The sequence below is a fragment of the Cyanistes caeruleus genome, chromosome Z (assembly GCF_971803275.1).
Source record: "Cyanistes caeruleus chromosome Z, bCyaCae1.hap1.1, whole genome shotgun sequence".
NCBI classification, from domain to species: Eukaryota; Metazoa; Chordata; class Aves; order Passeriformes; family Paridae; genus Cyanistes; species Cyanistes caeruleus.
In genome coordinates, this window is record NC_141732.1 from 64,572,295 (window position 1) to 64,599,041 (window position 26,747).

At 38.8% G+C, this 26,747-nt stretch overlaps 2 protein-coding genes across 2 annotated transcripts in view; one reads left to right on the forward strand and one right to left on the reverse strand.

Moving 5' to 3' along the window:
• The window catches only part of ARL15 (ARF like GTPase 15), a 284,774-nt gene that overhangs the window by 1,092 nt on the left and 256,935 nt on the right, over positions 1–26,747 (forward strand). The gene's annotated exons all lie outside the window — the stretch shown is intronic.
• On the reverse strand, positions 12,338–26,352 carry HSPB3 (heat shock protein family B (small) member 3). The gene has a single exon (XM_086866978.1). The coding sequence runs from the start codon at positions 13,721–13,723 to the stop codon at positions 13,127–13,129; it is 597 nt and encodes a 198-aa protein (XP_086723104.1). The 5' UTR covers positions 13,724–26,352; the 3' UTR covers positions 12,338–13,126.

The following is a 26,747-nucleotide window of genomic DNA, read 5'->3' on the forward strand; positions in this document are numbered from 1 at the left end:
GACAAAAGCGTGTCAGGGTGCGTTTTGCTCATGGATAACGCGTATTTTAGCCTTCCCGAAGAATGTAGTCATGCCACTGATGTTGGTTTTCTGTGGAACAGCCTCAGTCCGGTCAAGGTGCTGCTTTCGCTGCGTGGTTGTTTCCCCACCTGGTCCTCTGTTGTCTAGTCGTGGATCCCGTCCCATTAATCATCTTTGACCTCTCTTTGGATCCCTAGGTACAAGTTTCTCTCAAGATTTCCACCTGTTTATGAGGAATTAGAAGTTTTTCAGAGGAGATGTTAAAGTTTCTGGTCCCCAGTTCATAGTGTTTTCCCATTAGCATGTGGATATCTTGCTTGTTTCTATCTTGCTTGTTTCTCTGCCGTAGTTTACAGAATAGATGACTTCACAGATCTTTGTGTCAAATAATTTGTCATAACCTGGGATCTGGAATGCTACAAGACCCACTGTTTCCTTTCATTGCTGGTTTTAGTGTTTGATACCCACCCAAATGTTTGATACATTTTACTTTTTCTTTGGACCTTCATTTTCTCAAAAATTAGCACACATAGTACCACAGTACTTTTCCATTACTGTTGCTCAGTTTGTCTTCTCGACTTTTTTTTTTAATATATATGTCAGCTCACGCCAGTCCAGCATGATATCCCCAAAGTCCTTTAGTGCTTAAATCCAGAAGTCTGTTTTAGTTAGTGAATACAGTGCTCAAAGAAACACGTAGTTCACCACACACCCTGCTTCTCAGTGACCGGCTCTGTGGAACACATTTATGTTGCAGCAAGTTTACAGAGAGCAATTCTGAGTATCTAACAGCAGTGCTAAAGTGAGAAGCATCAGTTGTCTCCTGAGGGAGAGCTGGCATCTGGTAGAAATGTCCTGACCTGGCCTGGTCATGATCACTCACCCCCAACCAACTGGCCCTGAGGGGATCCTCAAACCCTACATCAGCACCTGTTAGTGCTCTTAGAATCACCAAAGCTTTTTCCATCAGTCAGTGTTCTGCCCCTGCAGCTGGTGCACCATCAGTGTCAGCCTTTCACACAGGTCCAGTTCTCTTCTCAACAGAGATTGCCATGGCAGCTGGCCCACAACCCACCATGCTGCTCTCCACCCATGTGGCCAACTTAGGGTAAGGACTAAAGCTCCAGCAGGAAGTAGAAGTGGATCAATTTGACCTTGGTTTTAGATTTCATCCCAAATTCTGACTGCTGAAGATGAAGATAAGTAATTGGGATTTTGTATTCCTTCCAAAGTTACTGCTAATGTTGGTCTGGGAAATCTTGTGCATTCCTGTGAATTCTCACAGGTTAAACTACAGAAGAATAGCCCTTGATGTGCCTTCTCCATACTACTTATTGCATTATATGTATTCAACTGATTCAACTCCTTTCCTGAACTTTTCACTCCTATTCAGCTAAATTTCAATCTTCTTAATGATTCATGTTGTTTCCTCTGAATAGATGAAATTCCTTTTTATCACATGGAGTGGACGGTACTTGACATGATGCTGACCAACTTGATTTGTTTAAAATAGATATTTAAGATTTGCTCTCATTGGACAACCTGGAGTGACAAACAGATGCCTTGCACAGGTGCAAAGCTGGTTCAGGAATGGGATTTTCCTGCTCCAAGTGGTTATGCTGACAGTGTCTGTCAGGCTGTGGCTGTCACAGCCAGGGCAGAACAAAGGGACAACTTTGAGCTGGGCATCTGTCTTACTTCCTTGGGTCTGGTGGATGTGGCAGCTGTTCTACTTCCTCCTGCTCTCCTCAGTGCTTTTGGCCTGATTTTTCTCTAGTAAGTATTGGCTTGATGTTTGCATCTCAAATGAACAGAAGCAAAAGTGTCAAGTCCAACAGGGACAAAAACTGCAACCAGGAGAATTTGAAGGTGTCAGATCTACAAAGTTCATGAAAATATTTCTTAATTACATAGGTGTAATTCTTTAAGTAGTTATTCTCTAGGATCTTTCCATTTTATCTGAAGACTTCAACAAAAATTAAGTTATGTGGCATTGAGTCATGGTTTTTCCGGCACTATTGCTTTCAATAGGGCAAAAATATGAAAGGAAAATGTGTGCTATGTTATTTTCCTAGTGATCAAAACTGCAAAGAGAATTTGGAACAATAAAAAGGTTGCAAATGACGTTTTCCATTCTTTCCCACCAGTGAGCCAACTCTGATTACCACAGTGCTGAGGCACTCTGTTCTGGATATTATAAATAACATTTATAAACCATTGGTTATTATTTTCAAGAAAACTAACCTGCAAAATTAGAAGCCATTCTAACAAACATTTTTAAAATATTTGAAAAAAACAGCTTCCAAAGTCCTCAATAACCATCTGCAATGCCAAACAGAAGACCTGGATTCATAGAGTTTTGTTTCTTAATATTTGGACTAGGAAAGACAAGGGTTTCAGAGTAAGAATGTCACATAGGGACTCAGAGCATTTTAGTTGCACACAGTGTGTATCTCAATGCTTTGCTTGGTCAGGAATTTCTAGCATCTTCATTGGGAACTGGGAATTGGGAAAGACTCATAACCTATAATTCAGTGAAAATGTATATTATTTGCTGTGCTCCTAGGGACCTGTAATTTCAGGGAGTAAAGCTGAAAGCCAGACTAAAACCAAATGGCTACCAAAGACTGCATACAGGATATCTCATTCTGTGTGAGTTAGTTGTCTCAAGACACCATTAATATGTGCTAAAAGAGATGTTTGAAAGCAGCATGATTTTTTTTTTTCTGATGGAGTGCAGAAAATTAGAGTAAAAAATTTGGAAATATTGAAACATTTCTGGAAAAATTTACGGATTTAATCTATCTTGAACTAAGAAAAAGTGAATGAATAGAGGCTCAGAACTCAAATGTAATGGAAGCTTTTCATTGAAGGTGTCAAATCTTTCCATCTTTATTTTGTCACTGTTTCTCTGTGATATTACTTTATGTTGTAATAAGAAAAGGAAAGTGAATTTTCATGAGAGAAGATGAAATTTTGGTGGCACTAAGCCTTTTCTTTATGATGATGCTCCTTTGTGGACCCTGAAAAAAACCATGTGTCTGGAAATTGCAATGTTCTTATAGGAAAAACACTGAATAGTGCTTTCTGTAAGTAAATGGCTACAAATAGGTCAGTTTTCATCAATATAATTTCTAAGAGCAAATTTGGAGAAATGCTTGTAAAGTTTGTGATTTTCTGGGGGGTTTGCTATTTGTGGTATATCTGTAGATGGTGGTACTACCTCATCATAACTAGAGCTGAGTGTAGTTTTCTTAAACCATAGAGATTGATAATAAATTTCACTTAATAGGAGAATAAACCATTTTTCTTCCATTTTTATGTCATCTCTGACAGGAAAATCACTGTCCAAATGCCTGGCAAGGCTGCCACTAGAGGGCAGAAAATGATTTTAAACACAAAATTGTTTAAACATTTCACTTGCTAAAAGTAAAAAGGTAAAGGCAAGTAAGGACTTTGAACTATCAAATCAGTAAGAAAATGCAATAAATTTGACAAACATTATTCTAGTGGTATTTTTAACAGTTTCTGAAAGATGGAATATTATTTTATTTAAAATGCTTTATAAAAACTTACTTGAAGACGTAAAATGGAGAGAAATGAAGATAGTTTATAGTGTTCTGTAAAGTGAAATTTAGGAAAAGATGCAGTGATACATAGAAGAAAACAAAATATATTTCAATCACAAGCATGACTTAAAAGTTGCTTTGCTTTTTTCAAACTAGGTTGTGTAAAACTAAAGATAATTCATCAGAGACACTGAGGTTTTTGCTTGGCCTTTGCAATATATATTGGCTATCTCAGCCCCAGTCTGTGTAATAGGTGCCTGTTTCTCAGTTATTCTCCACTTTTCATTTAATATTACTTGGACTGACATTTCCTGTCTGAAGGGATAATGTTTCAAACCATCTAAGGATGCTGCCAGGATAAATCCAATGTGTATGCAGTTCTTTCATGCTGTGGCAGTGGTGATACGTGCTAGTAGACATTCTGACGGTGCTGAGTCTTTCCTGGTTATGGACCAATGGGCCCATGCCAACTGCCAGTCCTTTGGCATGCACACAGGCAGAATTTACCTGCTGAATAAAGACTGAGACAGCAAAATAGGATGAATGAGCCTGCTGTACTTTGTCCTGAGCTACATAAATCCTTGAGGGATAATCTCAATCTTACATTTATCAGTCCAATACCTTTAGTGGTAACAAATACTTGATAAAAAGCAAGACTGAGAGTTAAGTGGGTAGCTGATGTTGAGGCCAGCATTATATCCATATACCATATAAATATGGCATGAAAGTGGAGTTATCCCATCAATAAACCCATTGTATAGGATGAATAAGTAAGTCATAGTACAGTGAGAATGAAGAATTGAGCATTTATTAATTTCCCACATGCATGTGGAAATGTGTCCCTGGACGGAGAAATTGCAGAGAGGACATCCTTAGCAGTCTCTTGTGTTAACACTGAGGTTTATCATGAGAAAATAAATGCTGATGGGTTCTAAAAAGCCAGAGGACTTGGGCTGAAGTTGCTCTGGTCAATCCTGAAGTTGCTATGGTCAATGCAGAAAAGGTTGCAGAAGCTGATTGCAGAGGGAAGAACTAGTCACTGGCAGCTCCTCAGTTACACCTGTCAGTGGATCAGGGTGGATGAGCCTTGACACTACTTTTTCAGTTTTTACTGTCCGTCGTTGAATTTTATGAGAGTGACTTCTCAGTCTCAGCCTGGAAACCAGGACAAGTTCTCTCTAACTTAGGCAACAGACCAATGTTGAGGGCATTTTGACCATCAAAGTATCTTTTGTTTTCTCAGGGCTTGTGTTTAAGCTGATACAGTGCATTCTTTATCAGGAGATTTACATTAAGGTTCATTAATATTTGGGTGAGATTGTTGCTTTATCTTCAAAGAGAAAAATTTTGTTCGTGTTGTTGCCTTGAGGACATGGACTACTCAAAGTATGGCCAAGGAGTTACTCATTTGTGTCAGCTCAAGTAATGGAGAGGTCTGAGAAGCTGAGTGACTGAAAATGACGCTATGTTACTCTGTTTCAACTTTTGTGTTTTGCTGGTCTTTGGAGAACAGAGGGGCCTGCAAATACTGAGGTGGTTAAGACTGTTCTTGCTGTGCTTGCTTAGGACCGTGTATTTTTGAGAAAGTGAATGGCATGAATTTCCTATCACAGGTGGCACAGCCCGGTGCTTCCTTGTTTTGAACATTTGTTCTAGGAGAGAGCTTAGTGCAGAGACTTATTTGGCATCCCATACCATTAGTAAAATTTTAAGAGACTATAATTTCCTAAGAGAAACAGTGTCAGAACCTGACTCTCTTTTTTCCGTATGCATTTAGAATGTTTATTGCTACCCATAAATACAGAACTGTGCTCATATAAGCAGAATTATCCAAATTTAAAATACATTGTTATAAAAGGGCAAGTGAAAGTAGAAATTGAAAAAAAATGAGGATTGGTAACAAGCAATACCAATTGTTACAAGAAAAAGCTCAAAGTATATTAAAAATTACATGGTCAGTAGGAGGTCAGGACTCATTCAAAAAGAAACAGGATCTTAGCAATAGTTTGCTGAGTAGGAGATGAAGATGGCAAAATTACCAGTGATGATACAGGTATCCATGAGGTACAAATGTATTAAATATTTGCAGAGTTATTCAATATGTGTTTCTGCTCTGTTCTGTTTTTCTGTGGAAAAATTATGTTTACAATTTTTCATGTTGGTGAATTCCTTTATGTTCTATTAGTAGCTAAGAAGGATGTTTAGTAGAAAGCATTATGCTTTTATATCTTTGTAAATCACAAAAACAGGATAGTAGACTGTCCCAAGAGCTGTCCAGAGAACTACTTATAGTTTTAGGATAATACTATCACTGAACAAATCTCAGAGGACTAAGGAAAACCTGATATTTGTAGGCCATGATGATTACTGAACACTTGAACAACTGATGGAGGGGTGTGATGAATTTTTCATCAACCGAAGTATTGAAATAAAGATTTGATCTCTTACTTAAATATGTTTCTTTTTCAAACATATTATGGGCTGGCTTCATGAGGAAATTAACAAGTGAGATAATGTGCATTCTGTTCAGGCTGTCACACTAGGGATCATTGCTGATCCTTCTGACCTTTAAATCTGGAATAAAATAAATCTGGAATAGAATAAATCTGGAAACCTTATCTGTCTCGACACTGTAGCCATTTCAGAGTGAGGTTTCTAGAAGGTTTAAGTTAAGTACTGCTGTGGTTATTATGATAGGGTCTAGAGTTCATATTCCTTCACTTAGTTGTCTCATTGTCTCCTAATCTGTATCGAGTCTCTCAGTTTCATTCCAGGATCAAGTCCTGAGGCTCCATATATACATTAAGTGAGAGATTGTATTTATGGTGTGTCTTGTACAGTACATACTAATCATGCCACCAGTGCTTGGGTAATTGTGGTGAAGTTGCAAAATATAATTGAACTGCTATTAAAATGTGTACAGCTGTCACCAGAGCAGGTAGCTTATGAGCTTCTGTCTGCCTTGTAAGACTGAGTACAAGAATTAAGTTTTTATTAGTCACAGTCTGCTCTGAAAATCATCCCCCTTAATTAATTTTTCATTATAGCTGTGATCAATGGAATTGGTTTTAGTTAAGAGTTGGACTTACTTCAACCCAACATCCAAATTCCAAATTAGCTTATTCACAGACATAAGCCATGCCTGCTCTTCATGTTTATTCACTACAGTGTGCTGCTGTGATGTCTGTGGAACAAATGACTCCCTTGTCCATACTGAGAGGAGACTGGTATATTCTGAAAAATGAGAAGTGGAACTAAAAATAAAGGAGTTAGTGCTACTAACTCCCATCTTACTTCTTGTGGGAAGTCAGACACACACAGAGAACTACTCATGTGGTCCCTCTGGGTGTCTGAATCAGCTGCAGGAGCAGCTAGCTTCTACTCCTGGTACTGTGGTTGTAGAGGGAAAGGTTCCAGCCAGCCCTGGAGGCTGCACATTGGCACTTGAGTGAGGAAGTCTTGCTGGATCAAACCAACTCCATGCAGACCCAGTGAGAGGGACAACTGCACAGATTAATTTGTTTATACTGATTCAGTAAACCAGTTTGAGCTGATGAGGACTTGACTAGAAATTTTGGGGTAGCTAGTTCAGGTAGGGCACTCCCATTTGCATCCCCATGTCATCCAACTCTGCTAAGAACAAATGAAACTTTTGGAGATTCTGATATGCTATCTGCTTACATGATGGAATGTAATTCATCAATTAATAGATAAGAAAATTGAAGAGATGTGCAATTGGAAAGAAATGTAGCTGAAAATGGTAGCTGAAGATACTCTTTCAGCCTAGCATACCAGGGATTCACTCCATGCATGTGTTCCTTTTCTATTAACAATCAAAAATATTTAAAGTAATTTTGAAATATCTTTCTCAGTCCCTAAAAATGCTTATTTTACAAAAAAATAAAAAAAAAATGCAGAAGGTTTAAATATGTCTTCAAATGTCATTGTATATATCTACTGGTTTTGACTTGGGATTGAGTGTATTTTCTTGACAGCTAAGGGGTTGTGATGTGGATTTGCTGGAAACAGTGATGGTAACACAGGGATGTTTTAGCTCTCCCTGAGCAGTGCTCACACAGTGTCAAGGCCTTTTCTGGTCATCACTGTGTACCACCAGTGAGGAGACTGGGAGGGGTTACAAGGAGTTGGGAGAAAACTCAGCAGAGGGTGTTGCATCCAAGGGATTTTCCATCCTACATGGCATTAAGCTCAGCAGATAAAGGCAGGGGAAGAAAGAGGAGGAAAGGGACATTTGGAGTGATAGCATTTGTCTTCCCAGGTCACCATTATATGTATTGGAGGCCTGCTATCCTGGGGGTGGCTGAGCACCTGCCTACCCATGAAAAGTGGTCAGTTAGTCCCTTTTGCTTTGCTTGTGCATGCAGTTTTTACCTTTCCTTCTAAGCTGTCTGTATTGCAACCGATGAGTACACTTTTACTCCTCCTCTTCTCTCACCCACCCCAGGGCAGGGGAGTGACTGGGTGGCTGGGGCTCAGTTGGCAGCTGGGGTTAAACCATGACTATATATGTGTTGTAGTTAATTTATTTAATTTTGTTAAGAATTTGTTAAAACCTTGTTGGTACATTCTTGTTTCCCCCTGTTGATTGTAATGGTTTAGCCCCGGTTGTCTGTCATACAAACCCTTCCCAGTTTTCCTGAATGTTCCTCATCAATCACCTTTACCCTGCCCCATCTCCCCATCCATCACTGTAAACCCCACCTCTCCTTCCAGCTCCTTCCATGTACATCATCCATTCCTCAACATGTTATTGGTTGTTATGTTATGTTCCCGCCTTCTTTGTATCCCCATTGGTCCCTGACATGGTAACCCCCTCCCCTTACCCTCCCCCCATGAGCTCCCATTGGACCCTGAACTGTGCCCACCCCTGAGATAAAACCCAGTGCACAGAGGTGCTCTGGGCTCTCTTTGGTCCTGATTTCTCCCAGCACAGGCTCTTGTGCTTGTCCCCTCTCCCGAATAAACCTGTTCCTGGGAAGTACAGCCAAGTGAGTCTCCTCCTTCCTTTTGCCACCACCCACGACACCTGATCTGGCAGAGCCCAGTAGGGTTCGGTGCTCTGAAGGTTCTGCAGTGGGATCGCCTTTCCCCTGCAGTTCCCCACTTCTGGTGACTGCCCGTGCCAGAGTGGCACCGTAGAGCTAGCCCGGAGCTCCGGTGTGGCCAAGAGCAGTGTCATGTATGTATATATAAACATGTGTATTGAGTATAATCTGAACCACATAGAGTGTTTTTCCTGCCATCCTGGCATCCTTGCCACCTCTGGTGGGCTTCCTTGCTCTGTGTGTGCCAAGGCCTACCTACCCTGGTTCTACAGTTTTCTGTCTCCTCTTCATGCACAGAGCTACTTCTTCAGTGCTATGTAGCAGAGCTCAGCAGTGGCATGCTTCATTACCAGTGCTCACTGTGGTCAGGGTCAGCCCAAAGCAGAGTAAACACAGCAAGGAGCGTGACAGGGACTGCAGATTATTCTCTATTTGCACCAATTCTGTTTGTGCACGCTACTGCTATACATACTTTCCCTTGAAAAGGCTGGCATCAGCAGTATTACTATGTGGTGAAAGAGGGTTACTTTTAAAGCAGATTGATGGGATTTGTGGTGAAAATGCAGCCCACCATGGCACAGACAGCAAAAATCTCCACTCTAGCACAAACCTGAATGGAGAGTCCTGAGCTGGAGTGCCATATTTCTCCTCTCTCTCTTTATGTCCAAGTCTTTTATTTTAATGAGAAGTAACTTTTCAGCCTGAGTACAGCAGTAGACAGTCTGAGCTTTCTGGACCTGAGCTGATGCAGGAACAGTACTTCTGGCTCCAGAGTTAGCATAAATGGGCCAACTTACTACTCCAATGTAGTGTACAGGTGTAACTCTTTAGACATCTGTGTTCACAGTATAGGGCTATTGAGCTGCTGTCCTGTGGCTGAGAGGGGCCAGCCGCTGTCTCTGGTGGTTGGCAAGACAGAGGTCTGCATGTCTTTCAAACAACAGAAAGTGTACCTAACATTTTCAGAAATATTTCTACTCACTATATAAACCAGTCTTGTACTTTTACTCAGATTAAAAAAGGATGTTTTGATTCTGGCTATGAAGTAAGTGTGAAATGTTCGACCTTCCCCTCTGGGCGGGAGTGTTGCCACCATGACACCCCAGAGATTCCTCTTTTCCAGTGCTGCAGCAGAGTTGTTAATGAGTGACTGGTGGGTATCATGTCAGCCTTGGTTCACTGTATTACCAGTACTGGACACTGTAGAGACATCTCAAATGCCCTGAGTGCAGCAGAAACTATAAAAAGGCAGCAAGGCAATGAAAGGCATTTTTTGGCTTTTTGCCCACAAGAATCTTATGGAAAATTACTTTTTTACCTTGTTTTCAGAAACTAGTGCCATACTGATACATTTTAGTCTCCATGAAGGCATTTTTCACAGTGCTTAGATTCATGCATGAAATCATCTTTATCCATTTGGAGGAGCAGTTTGATCAGTTACAAAGGTAATTCCTCACTGTTGGGAACTTGGTAAAGTTGAGAAGGCTTGGTAACACTTGGTCTGCAAGGCTTGCCACAGGCTTATCGCTTATTCTGGGCTAGAATTTTAGAGACAGCCAATTTCACAGTTCCTAATTTAACCACATCAGCATGTCTTAATCTGTAGCTGTTCTGAAATCCTTTTCCCTTGATTAATATCTCAGTCTGCTGCCCATGAGCAATATTAGCACCTTTCTATGTGACATTCACATTCAGTTCTAATCAGATTATAAAATATCATATGAAATATGTGAGAACAGCTCTTTCCAGATTATTCAGAAACAGTCTGCCAAGTTCTTTGAGGTCATTCTGGTAAATACATAAAAACCATCCATCCAAGATCTTTTGATAAATCATCACTGAAAAAAAAGGAGGGAGACATTTTCCTATGCTGTTCTTAGCGCTAAAGTGCAGGAATTCAGTGGCAGGTTTATACCTCAATGTGGTCACTGTTACATGAAAACTCAGGTTTCAGGTTAGGGAAAGTTCCCATTTACCAAGCAGCATGGATGTAGGCTTTTGTAAAGGTCTGTCTAAAAAAGAAGGTAAAATTTGGCTGGGTACATGTGTGTCATGTCTGGGTCAAGGTGTTCCAGTGATTTCTGACTGATGGCATTATGAGCAAGTACAAACTTGGGTGCAGAATGATGCAGAGAGACCTGCAATTCAGAATAGTCAGACATCACAATCTATATCCAGTTTTGTGAGGCAGGCCTGTATACACAAGTAGGCCTGTGTGTAACTATGGCATTAATATATATAGAACAGATGATATGATTTTGGCTGTATGGTCTAATTCCTTGCCAAGTTTCCAGTAGCTTAACCATGATCTAATTTGAAATAATTAAATCAGTTATGTTTTTTTAGAACATCTTTCTTGTCTGTAGGGCTATGAATATCATCACTGCAATCATAGCTAGAACAGTTATTATAAAAACTTGTAAGTTTATAGTTTTATAGTAACTTGTACCTTAAATGGTAAAATTTACAAACCTCTCTGTAAACAAAAATTATCAAAGCAGATTGCTAACTTCTGATCCTGAACACTGTCCCAGTAGTTGCACCATAAGGTGGTGTAGAAACCGTGGGTTTAATCTTGTACAGCTTGTATAAAGCTGGCCTGTAAAGTTTAAATCCAGACCTGTATCTAGAATTCAGTTTCTTAAATCCATGTTACATCTTCTACCAGATTGCTGTATGATGAAGCTCCTAGACATAGAAATCTAGATTTGATATTCTATTTGATCTTAAACCAATATGCAAATTGAACACAGACAATATGAGGGAAAAGTGTGGGGTTGAGTGGAAATGCAGGCTTTATATTTGGTTTAGTTTGTTAGAAAACATTACACTCTTGTCTTCTGGTATATTAAAAATATAATTGCATATGATGGAAATTTACAATTCAGACTTTATTGTGCCTTTCTTGCACAAGTTTGCATAATTAATAGGTAAAATACAAGAATTGTGCTGCCCACTTTTCTAAAATAAATTGCTTCAAATATCTTGAAGTCTAAAAAACAAGTCTAATGTAAATCTTTGTAATAAATGGGTATGTGCAGACATATGAGTTTAAGATTTTCATTTGAAACTAAAGTAACTCTCTAGCTTCTGCCAGTGAGAGCCCAGGTTTTGTTCATCATAATTTTCTTGTATTCTTAAAATTGTATTTGTATTCAGTTTCATTTGAATATGTTTTTGATTTGTCCAAACAGCAGATGGCTGTGATGAAGTGTCTGTATTTAACTTGGCACTTTCCATTCTGCATTCCTTTACTATTCATAGCACACCAGTCATAGTTGTCTCCTGTACACATAAAAGGAGGTAATTCAACTTGCAGATGCAGTTACCCTCAAATGTGTGAGTATTTACAAACCCATAGCATTATTTCTTTTTAATATTGAGAAGACCACATACTGGATATAGAAGGTGGTTATTTTTTCATCTCTGCCACTCTCACGAAATGTGAGACACTGTAACAGAAACTAAAGCTGTGTCTGCAGTGAGGAACCCCTGTATTTAAAATTAGATTCATGTAGAGTCTGTGTTCCTATGGGGAGAGGGGAATTATCATTGGTAGAAGAATTTGGCTCTTGAAGACAGAGTTGTGGGATTTCAGCCTAAATTGTCAAGCAACATGAACAATTAAATATTCATCTGATTAAATAACAAGACTACCTAAAATGTTTAAGAAAAAAGGCATTTGTGTAAGGGCAATGCATTTTTATTACTGAGGTTTCACAAAGAAGAATTTGGTGCTTTTGTAAGCAAAAATTTTTTCTTCAGTTGTTATGTTAAACAAAACCAGTTTTCTAAAATGTCTTGAAAGGTTTTCTTTCAAATTAGTTTGACAGAAGTATAATTTCTATCTGTTGTGTTTACAAGCAAATAAAATCAAGGAAATTAATTATTTTTTCTTATAGTTTGAAACATGCAACACACTTCTAAAAAGTAACTTCTTGAGATTTTTTTTGTTACAGAACCTTGAACTATGGAAATAGGGATTTTTCTCTTGATGGTATCTTTCACTTTGTGTGCTTTTCCAGAGAGAAGAATTGAATCTCAAAAATTAGAAAATGGATTTTTTTGATACATAAATTTCAATAATATTCACAGCTTGTCTGTTCCTTCTTCAATGTTTATGACTATGTATGACAAATGCTTATTCCTTAGAAGTACATTTCTTGTTACTTAACTCAAAACTGCTCTTTTTTCAATATGTTATCAAATATATTTTTTTTTTTCCTCCTGGTGAGACTAGCCCAAGTTTGCTCCTGTTCAAACAGCCTGGGTTTTCAACCTATGCGTAGCTAGAGGCAAGCAGTATAACATTTCACATCAAACAGTAAACTCAGCATACAGTAGAATATATACAAAGAATTTCCCGTGCTTTAATAAATTCTGCTACATGCTTATTACAACATTGCTTAACTGATATTATTTTGTTACAGTAAGAATGATTTTATCTCACCGATAACTACAGACATGGTTCTAATTCTTTTCCACTGAGTTCTTCATTTCAACAACCAAAATGCCATCGTGGCAGAAAAGTGCAGACAAGTCTTTGTTCTCCACTCCATCAGGTAATTTGTATTGTCTGATGAAACTTCTGGATATGAAACCATGTTCATCCATCCTGGGTCCGTGCTGAGCTTTAATCAGGAGCCAGCCTTCGAAAGTCTGGATAATGATATCTTCAGGGCGGAACTGCACAACGTCCAGCAAGACCTGAAAATGTGTGTTTTCCTCCTCCTGGCTGCTCTCCCCAGCCCCAGCTGCGCTTTCTCTGGCACACCTTTGGTCACTCAGTGCAGTGGTGGCAGGGCCTGGCAAAGCATATAAAAGGTGGTTCAGTTTGTGTGCTTCCAGCTCTTGGTCAGCAAACTGCTCCTGGTAGCGTACAGGAGTTTCCACCCAGTGTCTTATGACAGCTTCTGCCATTGCTGAGGCAGAAGGATCAGCTGCTGCTCCTGCTGTGTCGGGAAGCTGCAGAGTCAGACTGAGCTCTTCGCCGCCACGTGTCTTACCCACAGACCAGTCTATCCGTTGATGTAGCCTTTCACTTTTAGAACAGGCAGAGCTTAACATTTAATACAGTGTCCAGTGTTCCAGTGCTGTGAGACTTATTTCATCTTTTCTCCACTAACAATAGAGCACTATTTATAGCACTGCAGTCTTGAGTGGCTTCAACACATGCACAGCTTTCATACAGGAGTAGTGAAGGCAGAATTTTAAACCACATCTCACTGCAATATTGTGCTGTTTATAATTATGAATAATTATTACACAAATAATGTGAATGATTTTTTTATTTAAATGGAAGTTCAATACCTTTGTTTTTCCAAGGGATATGTGGCAATAAATACAAACTCTGTATTTCTCCTGATTGAAATGGAGCTAGTGAGGGAAGAGGTTTAATTACCTTGGTAGCAGGAATTGAGCAGATTTCATGTTAGCTAAACTGTAAAGTTAGCAAGGGCACTGGACACATATGGAGAAGCTATGCATAGGTAAAATTTGGGCATGTCACCCCAGGACACCATGTTATTGGTGGGAAGAGGAAACCATCTCTGCCCACAGAGGGGCAGCCTGACGGGCTGAATCTGCAATCTTAGTGACCTACAAACGCAGCAGAGACGTCTCCAGCATGTCAGGAGTCAGACACAAGAGTGCAGATAGACTACAATGAAGCTCATGTTTCAGAGCTTCCAGAAGAGGGTAGATTTTCCCCCAGCAGCATAGTAAAGACAATTCTGAATCCTTAATGCTACCACATTGTCCCAGTAATCTTCATCTTCTGTTGCTTAACAACTTGAACCTGTAATTTCACCTACTGCATGTGTCTGCAAAGCAGGACTGATGACCTCTAAGGCTTTCTGAGGTGTAATTATGGAATCACAAAATGTTTGGGAATGGAAGTGACCTCTGGAGATCATCTAGACCACCCCCCCGTTAAATCAGATTCACCTAGAAGAGGTTGCACAGGATCACATGCATGCGGCTTTCAAATACCTCTAGAGAAGGACCTTCTACAACCTCTGGCTTGTAATCTTGCTACTCTGTGATTGCAGGGCAGATAATGCCTACAAAAGTCAACAGGTTTTTTTTAGCAAGAGCTAAGAGAAAAGTGCAATAAAGAGGGAAAATAATTTCTAAATGTTAGTATGTTTTCTAGAAAATTGATTTAGCTGAGCTTGGTAATGTAAAGCAGAATGTGTTATGGCAACTGATGGTGAGGATTTTTTTATTTTATTTGGTTGTGTAGGAACAGTTGCCCTAGTACTGGAAATAATCAAGTAAGATACTTTTATTCCTTCTTGTTCAGCTATTGTTGTTCAGAGTTCTATCTCTCTCCTGTCCTTAGATGTTCCACTACCATAGTTAATATGCAATCTTTGGTTGCTAATGGAGAAATGAAGAAAGAGGTAATTAAACTTTGGTACTTATCAGATATTGATTTCTTTATTGCATTAATAGCAGAGCAGGATTACCAGATGTATGTGTATTTAAAGCTTTAAGGCTGCCATTTTATTTTAAACTTAGAAAGGTTGCATTGGAAGGTAATGAAATTTTCAAAAGTTCAAGATAACTTACATTAATGACCAACTGTTTAATTTAGTATTGTGAGAGACGAGTATTGTGAGTAAGGAGAGTTAGGCTACTTTATTTAACTATTGGCTCTTCTATAAACTGTCCTCCAGAAATAATTTAAAAATGCAATTCTGAATGCATGACTGACTAAAATAGTGATAAAACCAACCTTGAGCATTGCCTGTTATCTGTTCAGAAGCTGTTTTCTCTTTTGCTAGCAAATTATTCACTTGATGAAGAAACTTTAAAGTGAAGCAGTATGCCTGGCTGGTTGTGATATTATGCTCATACGGATTTTACTGAAAGCTATTGCTGTCCCTAATTAATTCTGTGATGATAGCCTGATTTACTTTACTTCAGTTTTGTGCTTCATTAATTAATGTACTGTACAGGAATATCACTTTTAAATTTCGTTTCATTTATTCCCATTATCTCTGGAATTAGATACACTTGCCCATAGTTGCACTTCAAGTGAAAACAGAAGTCGCCATCTCACTGCAAGTCACAGTGGGACAGCTGTATCTATTCCCAGGAACAGCTGTGTTAGTCTTTCAAATGGCTGTGTTAAGCATACTTGAAACTGTCTGGTTTAATTAGCACAAAAGATGCTTTGAATGCACTAAATTCATATTGTATGTAAAATGCTGCAGAAGGTTATAGGATCCCTTTCTACTCTGTAGGACAAGAAATGAGAAAGTCTGTGATAATGAAGCCAAGGAGCCTATTTCTGCTTTCCTGTCCTGCCCTCTCCTCTGTTCAGTCCCTTCTCTCAGTTTGTCAGCTGTCGGCTCATGAATTAGCACAGTGCTTCTTATCTCTTTGTTACCAACATGGGGAATATGCCAAGTGGAACACGCAAACATCCTTCATTTTCGGCTTCCAAATTTAAACACGGCTGCAGTGCTGCAACACTGAGGCACCTCTGATGCTCAGGTGCTGTACTCTTCATATACCTATAGGGTTCGGTCCAGCAATACGTTTTAATAACAATTGATTGCCGTGGTATTTTTAAACCTTCACAGCTGATCCGACGGCAGCAGGACCGATGTTCTGCATCATCAGCTCTGTGCCTCAGGTTTTGTTTCCGATTTTACCGTGCCCGCGAAGGCCTCTCTCCGTGCCGCACAGCGGGTAGGAGCCCGCCGGCTGCCCTGGGGAAGCACTGCAGAGCTGTTCTTCCGAAGCAGCAGCTGGGCAGCCCACGCCGTCCCCTCGCTCTGTGTTCCCGGTGTCCGTCTCTCCCGGATTTCCAGGGCGGCGCCGGGATGCGCGGGCACGGCGGGCCGGGAGCGCGCAGCGGCGGCTCCGCGGGGCACAGCGACATCTCCTGGCCAGGCCGGGCGGCGGGGACAGCGCGGGGACAGCACCGCCAGCCGCCTGCCCCCGCCCGGCCGCGCCCCAATGCGGCAGGACGCGCAGGAGAAAAGCCATGAACTCTTTCACGCTGATACTGACTCCTTTATCAGTATTTTGGAAGGGGGTGGCAGAATAATTACTTGATTCACGTCCTGGGCTGCATCCAAAGCAGCTTGGCCTGCAGGTCGGGAGAGGGTGTTCTGCCCTTCTGCTCGCAGTGCTCCGTGCAGCTCTGAGGCCCTCAGCATGAAAAGGGCACACAGCTGTTGGAGTGGGTCCACAGGAGGGACAGCAAGATGATCACAGGGCTGGAGAACCTCTCCTCTAGAGACAGCTGGGCTTTTTCATCCTGGAGAAGAGAAGCCTCCAGGGACACCTTATTGTGGCTTTCCAGTATGTAAAGCAGGCTTACAAGAGAGTTGGTGAGGGATTTTTGACAAGGACATGTAGTGATAGGACAAGAGGGAATGGCTTTAAACTGAGAGAGCAGGTTGTGAAACACTGGAACAGGTTGCCCTGAGGAGCTGTGGACGCCTCATCCCTGGAAGTGTTCAAGGCAGACTGGATGGAGCTTTGAGCAATCTGATCTAGTGGGTGTCATCCTTGCCTATTGCAGGCAGCTTAGAACTAGATGATTTTTAATGTTTCTTTTAACCCAAACCTTTCTATGATTCTGTGATGCTATTAAATATATAAAGTAGGCATCCTGGTAAAGCTGTATTTTAAACTGCAAAAATCTAAGGTGCAAAAAATCATGAGAGTAACACATTTTTGATGTTTTTCTTAAATAAATCCAGGTTCATCCTGTTTGACACAACTTTAAAATAGCAGATTTCCCTGTTGCAATCCTCTGTGCACCTGAATCCCCAAAGAGAAATTTTTATTTCAACTACCATTGAAATTCAGTAACTGCTGAAAGGGGAAAAATGTGAAAAGGCTGGCAGGCTGAACTGAACAAGAACTCTTACAGTAGAAGCTAACAGGCTAAATTCACATTAGGGCCATGTAATTATCCAAATGAATTTAGATGAAGCACTGCAGTTACTTTTACGAAAGCACCCAGGGATGCCACTCATGATCTACTTCACATGTCATTCAGAAGAGATATTGTCACTTCAGACTTTGCAATACATATGGAATGAAAGAAAAAGTAGGACTTCCTGGGTTTTATCAGTGCTCTGTTATGCCCAATAGGGAAATACAAGCTTTGTAGTGGTACTAAAGAGCTAGACAGTAAAATAAAATGTATGTGATAATGTAACATGGGTCATACATATGAAAATTCCATGGTAAAGAGCTGTTTTCCATATGGTATTTAATATATTTGTTAAGAGTGAGAAAATTACCATCTCTTACTTCCACTGCTTTGAATCCATTGCTCTTTAAAGCTACGAGCTGTCTTTTTAGCTGGATTGTTAGATCTGGATCTGTGTAAGCACTGAAATAATCAGCAATGTGACCACAAGTCCCGCAAGTGCCTAATCAGCAGATACTAAGTGTTCTGTTTTCAATAAATATTGAGGGAATTTTTTTTTTTTGTAATGTCTCATTCCAATCACATGGTGTTTATATTGGTCAGTGAATCACAGCATAACTCTTTCTGCAGCAAGACTTCATGCTGTGTTACAAAAATTCTTGCAAGTAGTAAAGACTGTGTTGTTACATACTGAAGGGAGACTTCTGTGGGTCATGTCCTTCAAAACCTGGAAAAGGCTGGATCTGCTCAGCCTCTTGGAAAATCTCTCCAGGGCACTGACGGTCTCTTGTAACTTATGGGCCTCTTAAGAAGTGGAAAACTAATCTCAGCTTTTGCACTAAGAATCAAGTGTATGCTCATTTGTTAGGAGGTATTGTAAGAAATATAAGTAATCATGGAATGGACTACCATTTTGACACATCGCAACCACCGTTACAAGGTTGTTTTTTTTTTTTTTTTTGACATGTTGAGCAGATAAAGGATGAAGACGAAGCAGATGAAGGTTGACAGGACCACAGCAGCTGCTGTTGGAGCAACAACTTTACAGAACAGTGAAGGAATGAAATACAATATGTATAATAATGATTTTAAAATTTCACATTACTATAAACGTTACTTTAAAGTGGTGTCGTGCAAATCTTTACACAAATTTACTTTGTTATTCACATGGCTTGTTTTTAAACATTTGTATGTGTGCTAGAGGCAAATGCAACTCTGCCTCACAAATTCTTGAGGAATTCCTATAGAAAGGAAACCTTTTAGAATGATAATAATCTGTTCAGTTCTTGGAGACAAAACAGTAGAGAGGAAATGAACAATTACAAGAGCATAATGTGCCTTAGGAGGTCGAAAGCTCTGTTTTGCTATTGAAAGTCAGTATCCAAAGCACTCTTGCTCTAGAAACAGTCCTTTCATCAGTTAAAAATCAACTAGTGTTCCAAGAAATATGCCAATTTTCAGGTTTCATCCTCTACTGCCTCACTGAAGGTTTTACTTGAGACTTGATAGAAATAACTCAATGAAGTACAGTAAGACTTGTGTATTTATTTTGGACCTGTTATAATTTTATAGCTAGTGCTGACATGCACATTTAAGATGTGAAACCCCTATCCATGGGGACATCTTCAGCTGTGCATGTTTTCATGTAAAAATAATACAAGTACCGGAAATCTCACCTAGGAAGATCTGGGAGTAGCAAAATTTATGCTCTTTAAAATAATGTACTGTTTAGGTCCCACATTACATATGAAACATTGTAATTTGCACAAAACACCCGTTATCTCCTTTTGGGGTTTTTTTATGTTTGTTTGTTTCTTTTACCTATGAACAAAGTGAAGGTATGTGGTATACTGATCCTCTGGATGTATTTGTCAAAGTAATTGCTTACCAGAAAATAATTCAACTTTCTAAATGAATTTTGAGATTTAAGAAGTTCTGTGTTCAAAGAATCCCTGAAAACTCAGCCAAGAACTCATTGAGGCTGGGTCTCAACATGTTGGTCTGGTCATGGAAGGTGACCAGACCTTGATCTAGCTGCTGATCCTAGGGTAGAGGTACTTCATCCAGAAAGTCTTTAAAAAGAAACTGCTGGCATTTGTGAAGGATTTACAGGAAGAGTTTGATGTGGTTAGTGAACAATTCCTTTCTGGAAAGACATAAATATGCTGTTTGATATCAATGTACCCTGGAAATTAAGTCAAGCATCTTTAGCTGACAAGGAACAGCTGGTGACTGATTGGGTAAGTAATGAGAGTGGAAGACTTACCCCAAAATCTCAAATTTAGGGTGACTGATAGGGAACAGATGGTGTCTCAATGCTATTGTCTTCATATGGTGACTTAGTGGATAATATGAAATTCCAGTCTTAGAAAGAAAGCAAGTAATTCATTGGCAAAAATACTGTCTCACCTTGCTTCTTCACATGGTGAAAGCCAACCAAAATGTTCTTCTGTATCAGAACTGTTACTTCCTTTAGTGTTGGAATTAGAACAATAGTCTCATACTGTCCTAATTTCCTGACTTTGGAAATGCCAGAAAGGCTGCAGAGGTGGTAAAATCTGCTGCTAGAAATCCTTTTCTGTAGATAGTTTCACTTAACTACAAGGAACAAAATCTTATATATAAACTGTATCATCTTTACTAGACTTGCACTTAAGTGTGTATCAGTTCAGAATTTACATCATTAATCTTAACACTATCATCCATGCTACTTCTGAACTTACATTTTCTTTCCTGGTATAAGTTCATCTCAGAAGACAGAACTTGGCCAGACTTTTTTTTTCAGATTACCAATTAATTTACTCTGAACCTTGATTTACATAGATAGGTACATTATTCCATATATGTGAGTCATGAATGCTTTAAAGAGTGTTAGGTCTGAAATTTAGAGCTTTTTTTCTCCTCTTTCTTATTTGCCCTTTTCTTTATACATGTCAGAATTTGAAAAAAATCTGAAAATGTTTTCTGGCCTGCTTTGTAAATTTGCTTATTTGCAAAGACCCCATGCCACATATGTTGGAAAAAAATGGAGATTTGTTTTTCTTCCTAAAAAAGCCTTTGTATCATATAAAATACTGGCAGAATCTCACTCAGCCTTTGCCATGCCTTCTAAGCCAAGGTCTCTATACATGTAAACATTTATTTAACATGACCAGAAACCTGGTTAATAGGTAAGGTAGCACTTTCTTTCCATTACTACTTTCCTCCCAATACATATTTGTCAATACGGCTATTTTTATAACACCGATCAGAACTGCTGTGAAAATCTGTTGTTTGTATGTTGTTCTACTGAAGGTCAGAAGATCCTTAATTAAACTTTATTTTGCTAAGGTTTATGTTTACATAGCATGCTTTGCAAGAAATAAAATGTTTGTAGTGAGATCATGAGAGAACAATAATATTTATAAAGGCAGATTTAACTCACATATTATAGAAAGCATTTTATTTTCACAGTAGAAGCCCTTTCTTCCATATTAATCTTTGCAGTACCAAGGAGGTAAATTAAGTCTGTGCAGGCTACTGGGATAGTTCTGTAGTCAAAAATTAGCAATTAGTAATTAGTACAACTATACTTGAATGTGATTACTTATTCTTGGAGAGAAGTTTAAAAAAATTATTCATGTATTTACTGGGCATAAGTGTTTATGTAGCTATTCCATATAGTTTGGGGCCAGCTAAAGCTACTTACAGATAGCAGACTATGGACTCCTATAAATTGAAGAGGGGCTTCTTTGTGCAGGGATAAACAAAGCCACAGGAAAATAATTCAGAAAAGCTAATCATGAACAAAACCACCGAGGTGGCTTTGACATGCAGTCAAAGGACTTAGAATTGTTGACATTTTGTTATCAATTCAAAATATACTCAGTTTTACAAAGAGAGTGACTGATGGATGAATAAAGAAGGTGGATGTAGAATGAAAAACAAAATGTTCTAAACACAAGGAAATTTGTTTATTAGTGTACAAGCAAGCTGTCATTCAGCAAACTGTACTGAGTGATAGTAGCTAAAGGCAGCTGGATGTTGAATAATTTGTGGTTATCTGTCCAATTTGTCAAGTCCCTACTCTCACTGCTATTCCCAGAACATTCACTGAGGATATCAGCAAAGTAAAGGCTGCAGGATTAAATCTTACTCTAGCAAAAATCCTGGACAGAAAGAACTACCAGACAGTTTCAGATAGACTCCAAGCTGTCTCACCACTATTCATTTTCTACTACTGCTGGAATTTTGCTGTGGAAACAAATAGCAAAGAAAACAATAACAGGATTAAGAACAATGACAGACTATTAAATCACATACCAGTGGTTCACAGCCTATGGCATTTTTTTTCCACTGGTGCAATGTTAGATTTTTTTTTGGCAAATTTTTTTTTGTTTGTTTGTTTTTAATGTACAATGTTTTTGGGTTAAGAACATGACCTAGTGGAGGAAGGGATGCTTTCTAGTTCCTCCCTACTTTGATATAGTTTTAGATTGTTTTTCATTTAGTTCTCCCACCTCAATCTGTGTGGTTTGGAGACAGGCCCCTTTTCTGCTCAGGAACAAGAGTCAGGGCCAAATCAGATGCCAAATCATTCTTCATTCTTCCTTTGTATAGCGAGCCATAGAGAGCAGTTAGCCATGAATGAGCAAACAATAGCAATGAGTTCTTCTATGAACTATAATTTTGTGAGGCCTAACACACACAGACTGCAGCACAATAGAGATTTGGGACCTATACACAAACAACTAGTAATTCTGTAATCTAAGGTCTAGTCTAGAACCATAGGAAACCAGCATCCTAAGTTTAGGTACTTAAATAGTACAAGAGGCCTCTGCTATTTTGAGAAATCAAATACAGTTTCCTGTTCCTATTGTTCCCAAAGTCAAAAATGCATCCTGTTGATACCATAAAAAGACACTAAATTATTCTGCAATCAGGAAAAGCATGTTTTAGTTATTCTACTGCTGCAATTCTACACTCTGATTATGTAGAATTGTGATGTCAATATTTTTTTCTTAGTAGTTCAATTTATTTAGTCTTTAAAGCCACTTTACATACTCTGATAATAATTTTAATTTCCTGATTGATTTAATTTAATTTAAATTGAATGTCACACATTGATTTCACATGTGTATTTATTTTTATCCACATCCAAGTGTGAAGCAAGAATTTAGACAACTAGGTAATGTGGTTACAGAACATGCCTGCTACACACCAATTACATGTCAGGTGCATGAGCACTTGCAAAATTCAGTCCCATTTGAGCAGACAAAAAGCTATTAGGACCTTCCAAAATGTAGTTGCTGCCGTCACTCACCTCCAATACCTTGTTACCCTTTATATTCCCATCTCCTATGTGGGTTGGTTCATTAGGTGTTGTCTTTCCATCTCCAAACTAGCTGGCATATGAGGCTGCCACATGTCAGCTCTGCCTTTTGTACCAACTAATATGGAGTTGATTGCCTGCATGTTTGAAAAAATTGGCCTGATGCCTTGTGTTACTGGATACAAAAGCCTGCAGTTATTGCCTCCAGATGTGGAGAGAAAGGCTAGCAGAAAATACCTGCTCCGTTAGCCCACACTTTGTTCCACTACAGCAGGTCTGAGCTGGAATGTCAAGACCTACAGCAGTGTTAGGCAGTCGGAGCTGTACTTCCAGGAAATATTTAAAGTGGTCTGGCCAGTAGCTACTTGATATTAAATATTACAGAATACCATCTGGTTTATATTAGGTACCCAAAATCAATAGATTCTTTGACCTTTAACTTTCTGTGCCTCATTCCTGCTTATGAAAGAAAGCAATAATAATCTGTCATTTTAGTGCATTGTTGTTGTGAAAATGAACTGATTAGTATAATAGAATCATAGAATCTTAGAAACATAGTATCTGTGAGTAAGCTAGTTTCAGATTATGTGACAAAAAAAAAGGAAAATATTTCTGTCCTCAGAATTTGTCGAGTAGTGAGTGAAAAACATAAGAAAAACATAAGGCCACATGCAACAATAATTGTTTGCTAAAAAGCAAAGAAGAAGGAAGATTTAATTCTGACTGATACAGTAGTCAAGTGGAAAATATACAGTAGAGTTATATAATTGGACAGCAGATTATAATATACAGGCAGCTGTAGGCTGAAATAAACATGCACAGGAAATCTGAAATTTAGCATTTTCTTCCCAAGTGTTTAAAAAATTTACTGCACTACAGCCACAATTGTTAGGTTTCTGTTCCTCTTCTTTGTTTTTCAGCATGAGACACAATTTTCTATAAGAATGTGAGATATGCAGAAAGATAGAATCACATTTGGAAATTAATTCAGATAGTAATGTACAGTTTTCAAAAGTGAAGTTAGATCTGACTACACTGTGACTTCTGTCTGCTCCTCTTCCTTAAGAATTATGAGTCAGCTTATGTGGTACAATGAAACCTCTTGGCACTTCCCTGTCTACAGACTGAATCTATTGGGTGTTTTCTGCCCACTGTCCCAGCAGAGATACAGCAGAACTTGCCCATCTGCAGCAGAATGATATTAGGAAATATAGGCAGGATTTGGTAGGATCTGGGTTAAAATGTTTAAATTGGAAGTCTATTTATATACCACAGAATTTATTGGGATTTTTACAAATATCTGTTTGTATCCAGTAGTATGTCTTAGTCTTCTGAAAGACAGCCATTAAAACAGTGAGGGTGTGAAAAACATTACTTCTGCCTACGGCTCAGTTCTAAGAAAGTGCATTAATGCATGCTGAACTGCTGAGCAGGGTGAAAAGGATTAGTGATCAACACTAACAGGAATCATTTGCTCTAAGCACAAATAGACAGTGCTTTTTGCTCACAATATAAACAGCTTGACTTGAAAGAGGCCCCCAGTATCTGGATAATTTAGTACCATTACTTATGGGTTTTTATGTGTTCAGAATAAAAGCAATATTTGGCTTTAATTCTCTGAGTAAGTATGAACAGAATTACTTCTTAATGAATTTACAAATTCACCTCTATTTTATTCTTAAACCATCCACTCAGAAGCAAGAAATCAAATTTCATGTTAGTTACACAGAAAAATAGTTTGTTGTTTAGCCAGGACTGTAAGAATCTTGTATGATCCAGATCTATCCACATCCTTCATGGTGACATAAACCAGAAATAAAATACAACAGGTACTCCTTCTCACATATTCTTCAGATGGGTTAAAGGCAAAGAGCCTATACTTTGGCTTCTGGCCTCTCCCTCAATGGCAAAATCTAAAATAGGTTAATTAGAGTCAAACAGTCCTGTAAAGCATGCTTTGGTCTTGCTTCAAGAGCTGAAATCTATAGTTACGACAAAATACTTAGCCCTTAAAAAACTTCTACACATCCTTACCATATTTCAACCTGTTTTCCTGATTTGAGATACCGTTTGGCTAAGAGAACCATTAGCATCTTTGAAACTGTGATTCACAGAATTTTTCTGTGTGGGAAAAGACCCACAAGAATCATCAAGTCCAACTCTTAGCTGGACTAAGAAGCCATGGATTGAAATAGTCCATAACACAGATTGAACCCACAACCTAGATGTTAATAGCACTATGCTCTAGATAACTGAGCCAATCTCAGGGTCATTACTTACATTTCTTCACGGCACAGCTTCTTGCCAGGTTTTTCCATCCTCAAGGCTATGTGAAGGATGATCAAAAGACAAAGTTTATTCCTAACTAAGAATTATTCAAGAAGGACTCAGAATATTCACACCCTTGTCTTATTTTTCCCTCTCCTTTAGAGTTGTAATTGCATGAAGGATAGATGAAAGAATTGCACTGAAGTGGCTGAATTCACATGCTATCTTTAGACCCTCATCCTGGAAACACATAAGTACATGAGAAAAAGGGGCAGTGTTATTGCAAAGTTCCCACTCACACAGTAAACTGCCTGAGTGGAAATGAATTTCCAAGAATGTATGCTCTGTTGTATTTATTCCCATACTCTTGTCTTAATGCAGCTAAGCTTGGATACACAGGACTGTTCCTTAGTATGTCTGCATCATTGTTTGTGTCCATCAGATGATTATCATTAACTGGTTTTGTTATTGACAGGATAGGTTTATAATCCAGCTGCCAAGACATTAGAAGGCTGGACTTTGGTTAGGGCACTGCCTCAGGAGGTAAGAAATCCAATTTGGTTCTTGTTTCCAAGGCAAATTTTTGTCTTTCTGGAAAATCACAGACATTTATTCCACTTTCAAAGAGGGCAGGAAGACGTACCAGTATCATAGTCCTATTTAGATTATCACTATTTTCTTGAGAAATGGTATCTTCTAATACACATGTGCAAAAACTTACACAAAATGTCATATGAAGCTTTCAGGGGAAAAAGAGCATATGAGGAGGATCAAGAAAATTGTAAGTATGAAGGTGTACCACTAGTGACAAAGAAGAAATCGAGTTTAATGTGAACATACCTTTAACATTCCTGATGAAACCAAAGAACAACTTGTTGAACTCAAGGATCAGAGACAGACTTAATGGAAGGGGTAAACCTTCCCAGCTGCCCTGCTGTGGCACCATATATCTCACTTGCTAGTGAGTGGCTGCTGGGGCATCATTATAGTGCATCTGATATAACAGGGATACAGCAAGTAGAGAGTGGGTATACTTAGTAATTAAAGTTTGTCAAAGGGTTACATTTGAATAGAAATGAAGTTTTCAGCAGATTTACCATTTGTTGCTGTTGGTAAAGTAAATATAACTGTATTGTCCTCTACAAGGCTATTGCTTTTGTTTTACTCACCTGTAGAACATTATTTTGCAAAGAAAATACAAAAAGTGCCTATTCATGGACTTATCATACTATAGTACTATTAATGTATTTTGTTTATGAAAAGCTTTTACAGGATGAAATTACTTGAGTTCAATTTAAAATTAACAACTGTACACTCAACTTTCAGCCCTCTCTTGGGCAAAGTTCATATTGAAATTGAATTTTGCATTCCTTTGGACTGAAAAGGAGCAAAGGGACAAAAGGATTAAATATTTATTTTTAATAATATCTACACTGTAGAAAGACTAAAAAAAAAAATAAGCCTCAGCCACTAGCTGGACATTAATAGGAAAAAATGTTGCAGTGAAAGTGAGAGAGATAAGTGACTCTGTATGCTAATGTGTAAAACCACATATGTGAAAAATGTACAAAAAAGAATTGTGTTTTACCCAAGATTACCATTAGCATGGT

Excerpts from the sequence above, each read along its gene's own strand:
- HSPB3 (XM_086866978.1), bottom strand. The coding sequence starts at position 13,723 with ATGTTAAGCTCTGCCTGTTCTAAAAGTGAAAGGCTACATCAACGGATA.